The following is a 17,314-nucleotide window of genomic DNA, read 5'->3' as shown; positions in this document are numbered from 1 at the left end:
TGTCGCCTAAGGTATATCATAAAATTTTAATGCGTTATAAACGAATTCATTCTCACTTAACGATGTTCAAGTTGAATGGAAAGACGGTGTCAACGTTTTCATTCACTAGCGAGTATGCAAATCAAATGTCAAAGACGCCACTCTAATGACGAGTTTCAAATTGACAATTGTATGTTATTAAAAATGTCTTACCTACTAATTATTATAGTCATATGTTTGTATGCGTTTTATAATGATTTTTTAAAAACAAACATCAAACGATCGTCTTTATTTCAGATACGACTACAGCTCCAATCGCATAAAATAAATAGACTACTAAAGCAGCTTATCTGTTCGTCGGTATAGAAAATCAATCAGCCACCGACTCGAATAGGATATATTGTAAAACAATCAAGAAAACTTAATCTCATGTTAAATCCGTGACGCGCGCCCGCCCACACGAACTGTAGTATTAAAAAAAATGTAACGTCCAAGAGCCTCTATATCTCATAAGACACTCACACGAAGCTAAATCTTCGAGCCTCGCACACACACAAGCGTCCGTCACCCATTAGTATGTGTTAGCTGCGCGTGCTCGCCACTCGCTCCACGGCTTCTTATTATTATTATTTATTGTTGAATAATGTGAATGGTAATGCGTGGTTGTTCACGATCCCGCATAACACCTGCCGTCTTTTCCCACAGTCGAGCTGACGGGCGGGAGGCGCGCGCGCAGGAAGTGTGAGTGAGACGCACGACACGCGTGCACTGCACGTGCGAGACTGAGCTAGCGATAGCAAGCAAGAGTGAGACAGTTTAAGGGATAGATTGCGTAGCGCGTAGCTTCGTAGCTCTGAAAAAAGTCAGAAGTTACAATTAAAGCTCGCCAATGTAATATTAATTAAATTCTAAGTGCACTCCCAGAATAAACTGATCATTAGTAACAAATGACTTGAAAAATACATGTGCAATTGTGTACTTTAATTTAATTCATTATAAATTAATTTTATTCAAGCAACATTAACCGTGAGCTAAAAAAAGATATTTGCTAAATAAATTATTCATTCTTTTTTTAGCTTTATATATATACATGCGACGAGATGCCTTGATTCAATAAATGTTTAATCTTGCGAAAATATTAATTTTAATCTATAAATTTAAAAGAATTATTATGAAGAAGAACCCAAAGTTTTAGTAAGGAATGTTTTTTTAAATATAAACAGTACTATTAGTCCTTGTAATATGGTTATAAAGATTTTAACATATTTTTATATCGTGAATCCTATCGCTTTATGTATAATAGTAGCTAACCTTATCTGGCAAGTCTATTTGAATATGCATTGCGGATAAACCAGCTAAATCAAGGCTAGATTTCTTTTAAACAAGATTTTAATATCTCGATTTCTATACATAGATAAATCAAAGTTCAATCGCCTCTATAGAATCATTTTCATCGTATAAGTTGAATCAATATTATGTATACGCGGATTGAGAAATAAATGTTATTATATTATATAGCTTCTAAGTAAGTTTATTTTTAAGACATTGCTTTTTTATTTAAATGTGATTAAGATTAAGATTTTGTTATATTAATAATTTTTTTTTATGAAGCAGATACTGTTTAGTGGATAGAATGCCAGCACCAAAAAGTTTTTAATAGGTTAATATCCTTTTATAACTATATAGGTAATCATATAATTAGTGATAGTAGATAACATTTTGGGATTGATGGATGATACTCTGCAACTGTTGGCGGGAAAAAGGGATGAAGGATTGAAATTATATTAATTTGCAATACATGTTTTATTGTAAATTGCATTTTTCAACTCAACTTTATTAAAAGTGACACAGAGGAAAATTTCACTCTTTTATTGAAATAACAGAACCGTAAACTGTGTATACATCTTTAAAAAGTATAATTTATGTATTATAGTGCGAGGGTCAGTCTTGCGAGTAAATTGTATACCTACTACTTTATTTTATATGAGGAAGTTTTACGCAAACTTTGGTGCTGTTTAGTAAATAAAACTTTTACTGCTAACAATTTATATAATTATATCCTTTCCGTTTTTGATCAATAATAAAAGATGTACTGGCCCATAGACAGATCGTCACAATTTTTTTATTACTGGCGTATCAAATAACACTTCTAAATATGCATTGAGATGCTTGCTTTGCCATTGCGTGCCTCCTTACGTTAGATAAAGGTTGTTTCTGAAGAAGTTATTTTCCTATTAACAATGCAATACAAGATAATGAACTGGCCACTACGTCAATAGACACCCCGGATGTTCGCTATTTAGTTTATTTCAACCCAATGAATCCTATAGTTGAATTAACAATAAAAATTGCTCATCCCATCTCTCAATACATTTGAGACGTTCTAAAAATAACATAATATAAATCTTATTTGAATGTGTTAAAGTTCATATTTGCATAATGTGTTATTTTTCTTTGAACAGAGATTGTCCACCATGTAGGTCAGTCTATTAATCGGGTTGTCGAAGACCGGATGGGACGATTATGTTACAGAGATTTAAAAAAAAATAACTCTTATGTTACGTCACCTTATACTTTATTCGGCTTGATATTTATTTCGTGTAAAGTGGTTAATATATATGCGAAATGTTGTATTATATTTGACTTACTATTTTTACTCTACGTATGTGATTTGATTAGAAATGAGAAAAGAGCTATCCTTCTATAGATAGTTATTTATATGCAATCAATATACTGATTTCAAATTGAAATTAAAAAATATACCTATTGCTGTGATGTGCCGGTCTGTAACAACAGACCTAAAGTGTTCTTTTGATTGTATATCGTCTAGTTTCAGAGTGTAGTAAACACTCAAAATTACACATTATTTACGCGCGAGATCATAATTTACGCTAAATTATGAATCACGGCATACGGGTAGGATTTCCAGGTCGGTTATTTTACGGCGGATTGATTTTAGAACCTTAATGGCAGACTTTTTGCGACATTTGGTCGCCTTCGGGGTCAGTGTGGTCGCCAAATGTGCCCGTTCGCAAGAAACCCGAGCCGTGAAAGTTGATCCCGACGCCGAGATTCAAGTCACATGCTCCCGCACATGACAAGCTAAAGGTCGACCGAGGTGGCATTTTTTATAAACACCTCCTTTACGTTTACTATAACATAAGATTACGTTACGTCGCCATATTTTTATAAGTGACCGAACCCGCACTTTATATTCGCCGAGCAGTTAATGCGACATCAATAAACGGCTTACATTCGATTTAATACAGCGCTAAATTACAATAGCCGGCTCTTGGTTGCGAAATAACAACGCATAAACAGTAGCAACGAGCTCGGCCAGCAACACCTCCGCGATAAATCATCTCCTACATTACAGTTTTATTCTCCAAACACGCAGCGTCCTTTTCACGGTTTTCGAGCGAAGTATTTGAATTCGAACGCTCACAAATTATTATCGTTGGTTGTTGTTATTTTATTGTCGTATCATTTTTTCCTTTCTTCGCGTGTCCTTATCTCGCGTTTAAAGGTTGCATTCTCCGTCTCGCTCTGTCTCGCTTCGATTGTAGTAGCGTCTCGAGCACGTGCGACACGTTAAAGGCAGAGCGTTCCCACGGTGCGGGCTCGAGCCGCCGGCCCGCGCCCGCGCCCGCGCCCCGCGCGTGATTCTACTCCGGACACTCGTGCCAATGAAATAAAGTGCCCGAATGCCCGCACAGCACGTTCCAATTGCAAAACGCTGTTTGAAGATTTCGTGGTAATGAAAGTGGCGGAAATGGTAACTCTCTCGGATTGAGTAATGCTTTTAAGCCTGTGCCTTACTCTGATATGAAACCGTCTTCGACCGCAATTGTCCGTCGATAAATACTTGACAGAACTTAGTTGCTCGGATTGCGTTACTTCTTTTTAAACAAACAATGTATTGTTTCACTGGTTTTTATAATTCAAATTTCAAGATTCGAATTAGTTTTCCAAAGCATTTTTTGCGCCAAATACTTTTTAAGGTTTGGAAATAGTCACGTTTAGTAACTGATTTAAATGTTGTTTAAGAAACTAGTTTGCTTCCTACGCAATGTGTGGCTATTTTATAGCCTTCTGAGATATTTATTGTCATTGATTTAAGTGTATTGGGAACTACAACTGATATTAAGAAGACGGTATGGGCATAATTTGTAGAAAGTCACGTGAGGCGTAGATAAAACGAAAAGACAGCGTTTTTTTGTAATTTATGCACTTTTTTATTGTTATCAGAGAATTTTGTTTATTTAACATGCAGTACATTTTAATGAAAATGTGTAAAAATAATGTATATGGTATTTTCCGTACCTAATGTTTCAATGTAAGATTGAATTCAAATACCTTGTCTTTTCCTAGTATCTGTTTAGCATAAATAAGACTTTAGCAATTATTCTTACACGCATATGCAAAACCTTGTTTTGTTCTTGTAATATGCAAATAATGGTTGTTTGATAGAGTCTAGGTTAATTATTCTCCACGATTTCTGAGGTAATAAAGGAAAAAAACAAATTAAATATGAGCTTTGCAGTTTGGGATTTTACGATAAATGTTATGTGTGTTCTTGAGAACATTGTATTTTATCAAAAACATTTCTTTTTTTGTAGGGGGAGGCAAATAGCTTGTTAATCCTTAATTATAACGAATGATATAATGATAAATATTTCTTAAATCATACTGTAAGACGAGAAGCAAGGATTTTAAATATTTATGTCGAAAACAATAAGTTTAACATTTACGTGAAATCTACACGTGCTAAATAAGAAAAAGAAAAAGACTTATACTCGAAATATATTAATAGGTATATTATAATATATTTCTAGATTAAAAGTATCATAATCATTACGCCCTGTTGCACAACGAACCCCAACCCCGAAGTGTCAAGTGTGGCAGACACGGGCCGATTATGATATTATTAGGGATGTTTTTTAAACACCAAAATTGTATTACCTGTCATATACTTGAATATATCTAGATGTAGTGTGAGGCTCATTACTGTCGTGTAATATATAGGGCTCAAGTGTAGTTATGTAATGTGTTTCAGCAACAAAACACAATTTAGCTCAATACATTGTGATAGTGTCACATACCATCATGATAGAGGACAGTGTTGTAAACCTTATCTTTATCTTGTGCCGTTAATTAACATGGAAACTTCTAAACTACTGTTGCACTACCTATGCTGTAACATACGCATATACCTACATATGTATTGAATAATGATTTAACTGAGATTATTATTACATTACTGATTTGTTTATATAACATTAATGTTATGAAATAAACAGTCATGACATTTCACTCATAAATAAATTGTAAAATTATTTATAACGACATACTGATTTCTCAAATGACAATTAAATTTATAATAAGTTATAATTGGTAAATTGAAACCTTCACGTACGACCATTTAACATTTCAATAGAATTGTACGTCTAACGGCGCAAGATCGATTATCGTTTTCATACAATCACCCATCCAAAGGTCACGCGTAATTCTATTCAAAGTACATCATGCTATACCGAAGAAACTATCCATTTGTTACTCGTAAACATCGCATGCAAACCAACTGCAAAATAGTTTGAACTCTATGCAAAATATCATTTGAGTTTAAATTAGACTAACAAGTAATTTTTTGTAACAACTATTTAAGATTATTTGTAAAACATCGAACACAAGCCACAGGTTATCGGAATGTGGTATCTTTGTGTATGTACGCTAAGGGTTAGAATTACGTTTCGGCAGTGAAGTGAGATTGTGTATCGAAAGCCAGGAAGCGCATTGTTAGGTCACGTTCTCACAACTCCCCTTTTCTTCGAGGGGGAATAAATAATTGCACTTTTTTCTGTCGCATATGGCCAAGGAAACGGTGGATTGTGCAAGATCGTTCCCACGATTCGCCCCTTGGGCATAAAGGCCGAGGTCAGGAAAAAATACGTGCTGGCATAATGCGGGGGCTTCTTTTGTAACGGCAGATGCATTCTGGGGTTAAGTGTGGAATACTTTGTGGAAAATGTATTGATTGAAATGATATTGTTTGTTAATCGTATTGACATTTTTATACATGACCGTGACGTAAATATTTTTTTAGAGATAGTTATACCTAACATTAGGAGATGTACCTATCGCTAATTGTATCTAAACATATCTTAATGAAAATAATGAAATTAACTTAAAAAGTAATAAATAATAATTTTATAAGCCTATAAAAATACGTATGAATACAACACGGTTTACAGTTTTGCCCTGCAGTTTTCTGCTCGAAATATTGACGTAAAAAAACGATTTACAGTTTCATTAAAGATGGAAAAAAACCTCACGTTTTGTTAAACTTTTTGCAACGCGTTTAAATATCTTATCTCCAAATAACGAATTCCTCGGGTTCCGATTTCCAATTTCACTCACCGCTTCTTCTACATACGGCTGCCATTAGAAATAAAAAGTCTCGGACAAAAAAAGGAATTGCACCTTTTCTAAGGCGTTCTTTACCTATTTGAAAACTGGTCGCGTTCCCACGCTCGCTCGCGCCAGTTGCGCGTCTCCCCTCTGCATTTTTTTCTTTTTCTTGCCATATCAATATTTATATGTATCATTAAAAGTTATAGCATTTCTATTTTAGGTTAATTCAATCGTTTATTTATATTACAATAAATTATGATGTAAAATATCAATGCATTATTTAATTCTAACAATATATTTTTGATAATATTCGAAAAAACGTTTTTAGTTAAATATTTTTATCGTTTAACGATTTCATTAAAATAAACATATTTTTTTAATTAAATTTTTATATAACTCTATACAAATAAGTTTCTTTAAATAAACAATGTTTTCACGCATACTTGGTCTACGTTAAATCAATGGGGCATGTGCGGATATAAGATACGTATCAGGCGCGCCTATCCCAAAACCGACCTTAAATCTTTCTATAGAGGTTTTATATTTAAATTTTTATTTATCAACAAACAGAGCTGTCGAAATTTGAAAAGAGAACTCTATAATGAAGGAGGTTAAATGTATATTCCGTGTCGCCCCACTGCAGCCGTGCTCTGACAGTCGAGAAAACACGAGCACACATTGCGTATTTTCTGTATACGTTCCCACGCTCCACGCGACATATGGCGCGAACGGGAACATTTACGCGCGAAGGGCGACGCGTGCACAAAAAACGCTCGGACTTAGCGGATCTATGGACGATCTGGTAAATGATAAGGAAACCGGTATAATCTTGACGTTTTGTTACTCACCTCAGGATTATTCGGTGCATTTTGGATACAATAAATATGAAAATTATTATTTCATAATTCAATCACTTATGAAATTAAACTGAAACTTACATTATTAAATAGCCTTTGCGAGGATTGTATTATTTTTAAAATTTTGATTTTGATATGATTTTTTTTTTAATATGTATTGCAATATCATAACTTCAGTCTGCATAACTTATCAAATAACAGAAATTAAGGTCAGATAAATCGTTCTAAATTAGAATTTTCGAAGTGTTTTATAGGAAGGCAGGTGGCGCGCTCGCAACTGTCGTAGTTCCCACGGCCCGAGCACCGGGCGTCCGCGCCGTCATACATTATCTTGTATGCCAATTATGAAATTGGAAATTGTTCGAATTATCAACTTTTGATGATGATTATGCTTTTGGTTGTTGTCGCCTTGGGCATTATTTTTGACAGTGACATTTAACATTTTTTTTGGTTCAATTTTTATTAATTGCTTTAGATACAAAATAAAATGAGGTTGTTAACATTCAATTGTTTTTGAGCTCAAATTTCGTATATTCAATTTGTTATTGTTATTTTTTATACAAAACTAAGATGTGCATGATACCTACACACGTCCACAGTTAGATTTTTAGACTTCTTGAAGATATCTCGAAGACTTGTATTTATTCGTTAATAAATTTGGATTAACAATATACTGTAATTTATACTAACCTTCTATTTTTAAATTATATATAAAATATTGTCGTATGCAATATATTATAATAATAAGTATTTTTTTAATATTACACAAATGTAAATGCGTCAAAGTATGTATATTCGTTAAAGCATACATACACGTAAGTTAACTATTTCTATCATTAAACAATTTAAAATCAGTTTGGCTTAAAAAGGACAAGTTCGGATAATTACCTACTATTTAAATAGCAGCGCGTGCGCAGCACGAGTCGCTGACGGACATGATTGCAATCAAGTTCGCTTTATTGTAATCTCTTCAAGTCCTATTAAGTATTATTTGTTTAAATTTTAAAACTCGTTAGAGGTTTTACTATATATAATATTATTTGAGAATGTAATTTTTTAGAACATTTGATATAAATTTAAAGAGTCTATAAACATATAACTACTTATATTAAATAAAAACAAAAAAATCTAATGAATGTATTGATTAATTAAAAAATAAATGAATAAGGTCACGGAAAATGAAAATTATTTGATTGTGAAACATTGCCATCTAGCGGCAACAGTCGGAACTAACCGTGAGTCACGTTCAATGATAAGGGGTGAACGATAAGCTAAGGGGAGTCGGAAGTATGAGACAATTGTTCAATGAACAATACCATCTTTAGGTCAAAGTTTAAGGCATTGGGGTCCGTGGGAAAGACCGTGATTTTGCAAGTAATTTGAGGGTGAATCTTGTATAAATTTTTGCCTTCGTACCGTTAGTTGTTCAGTTATTTTTGTGATCTCTAACAGGAAGTAACGGTACTTGTTTCGCGGAATTAAAATCAGTGACTTAAAGAAGTGCAGAAGATAGTTTTGTTCAAAGTTTTAGTGGTTAAAGTGTTAGTGTTAGTGTTAGTGTATTTGGTGCTAAATATAAAAAAATCGTTGTTAAATCACTATAGTGCTAAAGCAATGTAGATTTTTGCTTTATTTTAATTTGTTTATAAGTGCAGTGAACTTTGAGTGTTATTAATGCTTCTATGAATATAAATGCATCGACATAAGACAAGGATGTGTCTTCATAGAAAGATACATAATCTATTTTTTTCGATTTGTGATTTTACTTATGACTCTCATAAAAATTAAATCGTCACTATTAACTTGTAAATACACGATGATGTAGTCCGAAGCAAATAATATTGAATATTTTCAATTGTTCAGTGTAAATATATTATGAACAGCCGAAAGCATGAGTCACGATATTTGTTTAGTTTGATTAAGGAGTCAAACGCTACATTGAATTAAAAAAAGTAGTAAACCAACAAATAATTTACAATAAATTGTCAGTCTTAATTAAATTCTTTATTTTTAGTATATTTAGGTCTTCAGGGAGAATTAACTCTAAGGATGAATCTATCCTGACAGAAAATAATTGCCTTTTGGTCTTTAAAAACAGTCTTCGGAAACACTCTTTAAGAGAGTTTAATTTCAAGCAGTTAATAAATTCCTAAATAATTCTCAAAAAAAAGGATTTTTTTCTATCAATAGGTTGGGCCATCAAAATTAGCAGGATATTTCAGGAGTACCTAGTTGAAGAAAAAAGTAAAAGCATTTATTTAAAAAAAAAACTCTGAAGAATGGTATATATAGATTGTTCGTAATGTTTAATAATGTAAGAACAATGTAATCATAAATATAAAATATTAAAAAATATTAACCTTATGTTCCAAAAAGGTAAATAAAAAAAGGCATGGACGCAAAAGTTAAGTGAAGAAAAATTAAAAAAAATGAAAAAAAAAAACAGTCGCCTTAATAATAATAGTGCCAGCTCATAGCGTTGATCGCATTTATCATCTGAATACACACGATGACCTCATCAACTCAACAGAACAATTGCTCAGGTGTGAGGTATTGATAAGAGTCATCTTGAATGAAATTCTTATCAATTTGTTTTATTTCAATGCTTTGTAATATATTTTTCAGTTTAAATTTTTTCCGCGACAAATATTCTTTTAAGTATTTTTTTATTTTAAATAATTAATTTTCAGTTTTTATCAAGATTAATGATGGATAAAATATTTATCTTGTGCATTAATTATAAATTAAATATTGCAACACCGTTAAATGTCAAGCTTGTCTAGATTTATTATCAAATCGTCGTATATGTGTGCGTAAAGTTTTCTCGAAACAAGAGATTATAATTTTAAATTGAAAACAAAATATTATAATTGAAGATATATTTAGACTATAACAAAAAGCAGCTTTCACTTCTTACTTATTTGGAATTGAAAGATTTATATTGTACTTATGTATCTAAATTATGACAGTACAATATGTTCTATTGTGACGATAGAACTATTAATATTTAAAACTTAATTATTAATAAGCGTAAAAGGCACTCAAATAGCTCAAAACATAGCCCTACGGCCTTTCGTAATTGATACTTAAGACTGTTCTTTTAATATTAGTTAATATAAAAATCGCATTCATGTATTTATCATGATAATACAGTTAATAATTAATTTGAAAAAATGACGTTGTAGGCTAATGCCTATGACGTCATCTACGTGTGTCAAACGTTTCAATTGAAAGTTTTAATTAACTCACCATAACATTTTACTGTAATTATCTTATTCAGAACCTCGTGTAATAAAATAGCAAATATGTATGACACTAACAATATTTATGTAAGATAATACTTACATTACAAGAATATAATAACAGGAAAGGTAATTTATATGCAAGAATATCTCGCAAACGCCTTGAATTGAAGTTTATTTAACACTTTATTATGGGTAAATAAATTGGATACGAAAGTCTTAAAACAACTACGTATAAAAGGCATGCTTAATCCTTAAAGAGATTTTCGGAACAAACAAGAAGGAAAAAAACAAATGAATAAGAGGTATGTCGAACGATATTTGAATCTTTTTTTAGATGTTATTACCGGCGGTCATACTGCTGCCTTTAAGAACATAAAATAAACTCTTTAAAAATGCTTAATTAAAAGTTGATAATAAGAAACCTCGATTCCAATCCGTAATGTTTTCTGCGTGTGATGTTTCTCTCTATGCTTTTTATCTCATTCATTTGATCGAGAGATTCATTATAACAATTTTATTGTTATCGAAAAATAATTAGCTCACCGTCTCAGTAATCTTTAATTAACTTTAGATTATGAATACAAAGTAATTAAATCCTGTTCGAGTGTATCATACAAAAATAAAACGAGTACTTGCACGTGTATGATTAAGCTTTGATATTCAATATTTTTTTCTTAACATTCCAATGTAACAATTTCATTGCACGTGTACAGAGCACGCCGAATTCGAAATTAGTATCGAAAAAAAAAAATTTAACCCAAATTTTGCAAGAGTTGCGGAATTAAGAATAAGGGTTGCAAAAAATCCTTTCTAACCCGAGCGTCCGATGCATCGAACACGTGCATGAGGTAACAATACGCCGATGAGTCACGAGACCCAAAACGTCGTCGATACCGAAGCGGACTCTATATTATTAAGCTCGAAGAAAAAAAAGATACGCGCTCACTCGTCGTACCGCATCAAGGAATTGTACATCTGCCGAAATTTCTCACGGATCCATCGTCGTGAGCGCCGCGTATGGTATTATTATACCGGACCACTCCGCTATCTACGTATACTATACACGTTTCGCTGATTATGACAACTGGGCGCCTAGCGGTATTATCTGGCGACGACTTATAATCAATAGCGTACGATTAGCATATCAAGTTTTAGCGATACAAATCTACATAATAACTTTAGTCGAGTAAAAGTTGCGGCTATAATAATTTAGTATGCAAATTAATGTGTCATTTTTAGTTTTCAGCTTCTCACGTTTTAAAGATGTTTTGGATTTGATTATCATTGTTGTCGGATCATTTATATTTAAATTTTAAAGTAATATTTGCTCCTTCGAGAATGGTTAAGATTTTTTTTCAAAATTCAAACATAAGTTATAATGAGTATGTTCTGTAAGTCAAGATTCATTTACACCAAATTTTGAATAAGAAAGTTGCTTTTGTTATTGCACGTGCGTATTATAAATAGACGCTTATTGTTATCAATCCATAGTAAAATAACAGTAGAAGCGATTATTCAAGCATTGTGCAAAAGTTTTTATTTTTTGTCATTTAAAAGTTGTAAGCGAGTTTTAACTTGTCTTGAGGTGAACTTCGCAACAGGTTGAAACATGTTGGGACGTGCCGGGGTTGCTTTTTACAGAGTACGTGCTTGTCTTGTACCCCGTCTAGGTTTTCCAGTACTGTTTTGTAATTTTGCATGATTTATTTTATGGACCGCTTTTTATTGACACATAACTGCTTGATTACGAATTTACACAGAATAATAATTGGGTATTACGATAATATCGAGTATTTTACGGAATGATTTAGTGTGCTATAAAATTATTACTTCTGTATGAAACCTTTTGGGGTAGCGTATATGATTGATCAATGTAATGATATGCATTAAAAGCTTGTCGTTTGTCTTGTTCGGTAGTCTATGCACTCTTTAATAGGCGTTTTGTTGCAACTATGGCTTAAACTGGACTACCCAAATTATTAGAGAGGTTTGCATGTAACATTATTGTAGGGAATTTGCATACTTTATAGGACAATTGTATTTTCCAACCATCAAAGTAGTATACGCACAAGTTAATTTATAATCTTTTGCATCATACATATAATTTTATGTGACATTGGTTTTATAAATAGAAATAAAAATTAATTTATATCGTAATCATTTTACTAATGAGTGTAATATCAGATAAAATATTAAATAATAATATTTTATTTTTATTTATTTGTGAATGACGTCAACATATTGGATATGCGTTGAAAAATAATTACATGATCTTACTAATCTTAGTAATATTTTTGCATGATCTATTTCTCTTACGAAGTTAATTGACAGCACGTTTTTTTTGCATATAGTTAGTTTATAGTACTAAGGGTGACGTACCTAACCTGAATGCTAAAAAATGATGATAATTAGGTACTAGCTAATCATAGTGCTATAGTTAGTAATCCATAGTGATAACAGCTTTATTCTGATTTAATGATTTTTATTGCTTGATGATATAAATGTATTACTAATCATTCTACATACGCGACCTAGCTTTACTTGTGAGTATGATATGTGTTAATTGTTTTTCTTAAGTAGCTGTTAGTCTGGTTTTTGTGCTTTATAAGGATAGTTCACTTAATAACTATTTATCTTTAACGAATTGCAATGACAGTTATTCAATCGATATAAATCGAGACCGTTTGACTTTTTTTTAAACTCGTTAATCTTTTAAATCGGCTATTAAACTAAATGGAAACAAAAAGAAAAACACAGGCTAAAAGACGACCATTAAAACCCAGTAGCGAGATTCGCCTCGGGCCCTGCACGTGCGCGTGCGCACGAAATGTTGTCCGCCAAGTATGGCCTGACCAGTCTTATGTCAGCTCATTATATTGGTACAAATGTTGTTCCAACTCGTCTGTCCAATATAAAGGCAAACTTGCACCACCATGAAAGCCTAAGTATACATAATCTATGTTTGTTCCAACGTTGGGCTTGGCGTTGGATCGAATTATACATAGCAAAGATAAGTATGTTGGCTCGCGCCATCGCCTCGCCCGTTAATATCTCGTCGGACAAGTTTTGACTGCATCAGATTCCAGAGTTGCCGCTTAATATTTTATAGCGGTTAAAGATGGTTATTCTTATTGGTTTCAAATTACAATTTAAAGCGTTAAACAAGCAGAAGAGGATAAGTAAAAGTTGATTCAGTATTGTTTTGTTTGAGTTTCATCATCAAGGGTTTGGTAAAGGAAAGAGAGTAATATTTTTCAATTATTATTTTATTTTCAACATTTCCGAAAAGTCATCGACTTGGTTACAAACGTATAAATATATAAATTACTATCCCTAAAACAATTAAAGCTCAGTTAAGTATGATCACAATCATAAGATCCCTATCCCTATATTTATTCCTTAATTTATACATTATCAAAATATCACAACACCAAGTTATAGTGAAAATACAATTAAAGCTTTCCTGGAGTTATCACGACCATTGAGCGAGATATCTTTATCGTAACCTACGTATATGGCACCATAGAACTATATTAAAGCTAACATCACAGACGGTTGCCGAAACCAACGGAGCGAGCACTGGTTTCACGGAAGACACTGATAGTTGTTTAGATTCTTCGTTTAAGCTTGGACCCAACGGTCTTGCATGACTGGGTACTGCTGCTCAGCGGTTTGGCACTCGGTGTAGCAGTCAGTTGTTGCGAAGTCAGCTTCGGATTTGGAGACAGTGGTCCAGAAGAAGGTGCCGGCATCAGTGCGAGCGAAGTGAACTGGGATGTAGAAATCTTCGCGGGAGATCGGCACAAGGTCGTAGGAATTGTCTTGGTTGCTGACTAAGAACGCAGCAGACTGGCACGAGTCCATCTCGTTGTAAATCTTGCGCTCAAGCGCCTCGTTGCACGAGTTTTGTTCGTCTTCGTAGCACGTGTCGACGGTTTTGGCGGGAGCGCGCTTGGTCGTTTTCTTAATGATTTTCATGATAGGCTTCAGTAAAGCCTTGAAGCCACTGTTTTTCATCTTTTCACTGTTGTATTTGTTTTCGTTGATCGAGTTGTTTGTTGCAATGATGTACTCGTTATTCGCGTAGTAAGACATTTTGGAAAGTTAACGTTGAGAAGAGAGCGTGTGTTGCTAGTGAGTTTACAAGCGGGAATGTAGGGCTGATCGGGCCGCGCGCCTATTTATACCCGTCCGGCCGCCCCCGATACAAAAGCCGCGCATGCGTGAAAAGCTCCCCTCTACATGTGTGGGTGTAAAGTGGTTTATTCGATACTATTATATTTTTCGTAAACATCAAGTGCTTATCATATTTGTTTGAATTGTTAAACATAGACAAGTGAAACTACTGAAATTGATTAGAGATTTAACTTTTATATTTATAGCTACGTCGTAGTCGTTTATTAAATTTAAACTTAATTGTAATTGATTTTATGTATATTTGTAAATAATATTTGTTTCTATATGACTTCAAGTATTGTGTATAAATTTAAATTTTTTTTTGTATGTTATAATATAATTACAAAGGCAAGTTTTAAATATAATTTGCAAACCTGATATAGGTTTTTATATATCGCATACAAGAAGTGCCACTTGTTATACAACATTGCAATTAAATAACTATAGTTTTGTAATATAACAACAATTCTGAGTGTCCTTCAGTGTCCACGTGCTACACACGCGTCCTCGGTGATGATACCGTTATTTCATTACCACGGCGCGAGGCTAAGGTCAATGAAAGGGGTCACAAAGTCATAGGGTGACTACCCTACTGCACCGGCGATACGACTCGCCCTTTATCAGGGTAAACGCATTACATTGGCAACTATATTATTATTAGATTACTCAATTTTATGGTGAGTAACTTTCTTCCATTAATTAAGATTTACAATGTACGTGTATGAATATTCTAATTATATTTTATTTATTTTGTCGGTTGTCTGGAATTTTTATAAGCTTTTAACAAGTAAGATTTTATAAGGAATGTTTTATTTCAAGTTCATTAACATTTTGTTTACAAAAAGAAAGATTAGACATAGGATACCACCTACGCACAAAATATTCGACTCGTACCGGTCCAAACATGTAAGATTTTTTCTATGCATGTCCAATGTATTACAAAAAAATGTAAAGTTTAAAAGAAATCAGTGTAGCAGTGATAGTGGGCGATCAGCCAATGGGGTGCGCGCGCGCCGGCAGGTGCTGCGATCGAGCCGCGCACACATACGTCGCCAGTTTAAATATACGATCTCTGAACACGTGCATTCGAAGGGGATGAAGATACGAATCGAACCTTCAAACGAGTGAGAGCACAAATATTTTTTATCGATATGAATAGATTCACGACTCCTTCATATCCGAAATAGGGTAACGCAAAGGCTAATTTGGTTATTGAAAATTGAGGGGTTGTTCGTGGGAATGCTCTCCGTTCCTAGGTTCCCAGGGTTGCTCGCACATTGAGCTTTTTTTCGGCGATTCGAGATTCGGAACGACGACAGATGGCAAGCGGTTGATCGATCCCGTTCTACTCGGTTATAATAAATCGTATGGGTATTTGAATTAAACATTCCATTTAGATGGTTCATCGCGTTTGTAGAGGGTGGCGAGGGGATGAAGATGTAAACAAGTGTAAAAGGGGTCAGTGGAACTCGACCGAGGCAGTAATTAAATGTCTATTAGAAGCATTTTGGGATTATTAGGAACAATCATGTAAGGGTATGAGTTTTTTTTATAATTATACCAATTAGAGTATCATGTCCGATGATTTAGGTTGCTGTCATTAACGTTCTCTTTGGAGTTTGGCTGTTAAAAGATTTTATAACTTTATAGAATAGGCACTCTAAAACGTCCAACATAATTATAGGTAAAAAGTATTTTGTAAGTTAACTGATATATATAAATTGTATTTTTTACAGATTGGAATAATTTATCACGGTCCGATGTCATTCCCACGTCCGAAGATGCAAAAACAGAATACCTAGCCAATCTGAACAATGGGGTCGAATAAATTTCAAGGGAGCTGCACTTTGCGTCATATTTAAAAAGTGGCGTGTACCCACAGCGTGACAAGTGTGGGATTGGGAAGGGTCGGGTGCCCCCTCTATTGTGAGCTTTGTTTGTGATTGCACTTGTCGCGCTTTTGGGGTCGTGATTGTCTGTGATTTTTTTATATGCATTAATTGTATTCATATTGTTATAAGATATCGTTGCCAACTTCACATATTTTAACGATATTAAAGTTTACGGGGAATAGTTTTTATTTATTAACTGTGATATTTAATTATATTAACAATATAATGTGATTAATTTTTAAAATTAAAAAAATATATTTTATTGTATAATCAATTAATATAACTATAGAAAGATATTATTTGTCAATATAGTATTTGTAAATATGTACGATAGTGATTGTTTTATTTTTCTATAAATTATTTAGTATTAATTTATTAAGCCATTAATTATAAGGGTTTTTTTTTTATTTGTAAACCGCTTTAAGACTTAGAAAAAATACCATTGTGCTGAGAGTGTGGGAATTTCAGTTACGTGATTTCATAGTACAAAATCGAGGGTGGAAAATAAAAGGAATGTATAAATCACCCCTAATCGCTTTCTGCACTTGTTGCATCACCCTCATTCTGTATAAGATTTTCTACCAAATTAATCGTGCCGTGTTTTTGGCCATATATTTCTAAACTAATCCTTATATTTATGTACATAAGGTAGATATTATATTGTGAAATGTTTTGTTATTTTTTTTTAAGTTTGTCAAAGGTGAAGGAATATGGGGGCGGTGAATTTCAGGGGTTGTTGAACAAATTAACCGAA

At 33.2% G+C, this 17,314-nt stretch overlaps 1 protein-coding gene across 1 annotated transcript; it reads right to left on the bottom strand.

Annotated features, from left to right (window-relative positions):
- Positions 1–13,748: 13,748 nt before the first annotated feature.
- LOC124536794 (enhancer of split malpha protein-like) lies at positions 13,749–14,633 on the bottom strand. Its single transcript, XM_047113394.1, has one exon. It carries the CDS (start codon positions 14,585–14,587, stop codon positions 14,114–14,116), a length of 474 nt encoding a protein of 157 aa, XP_046969350.1. The 5' UTR covers positions 14,588–14,633; the 3' UTR covers positions 13,749–14,113.
- Between the last annotated feature and the right edge of the window lie 2,681 nt (positions 14,634–17,314).

This window comes from Vanessa cardui, chromosome 17 (genome assembly GCF_905220365.1).
Source record: "Vanessa cardui chromosome 17, ilVanCard2.1, whole genome shotgun sequence".
NCBI lineage: Eukaryota > Metazoa > Arthropoda > Insecta > Lepidoptera > Nymphalidae > Vanessa > Vanessa cardui.
This window is presented reverse-complemented; position numbering and strand designations above follow the sequence as displayed.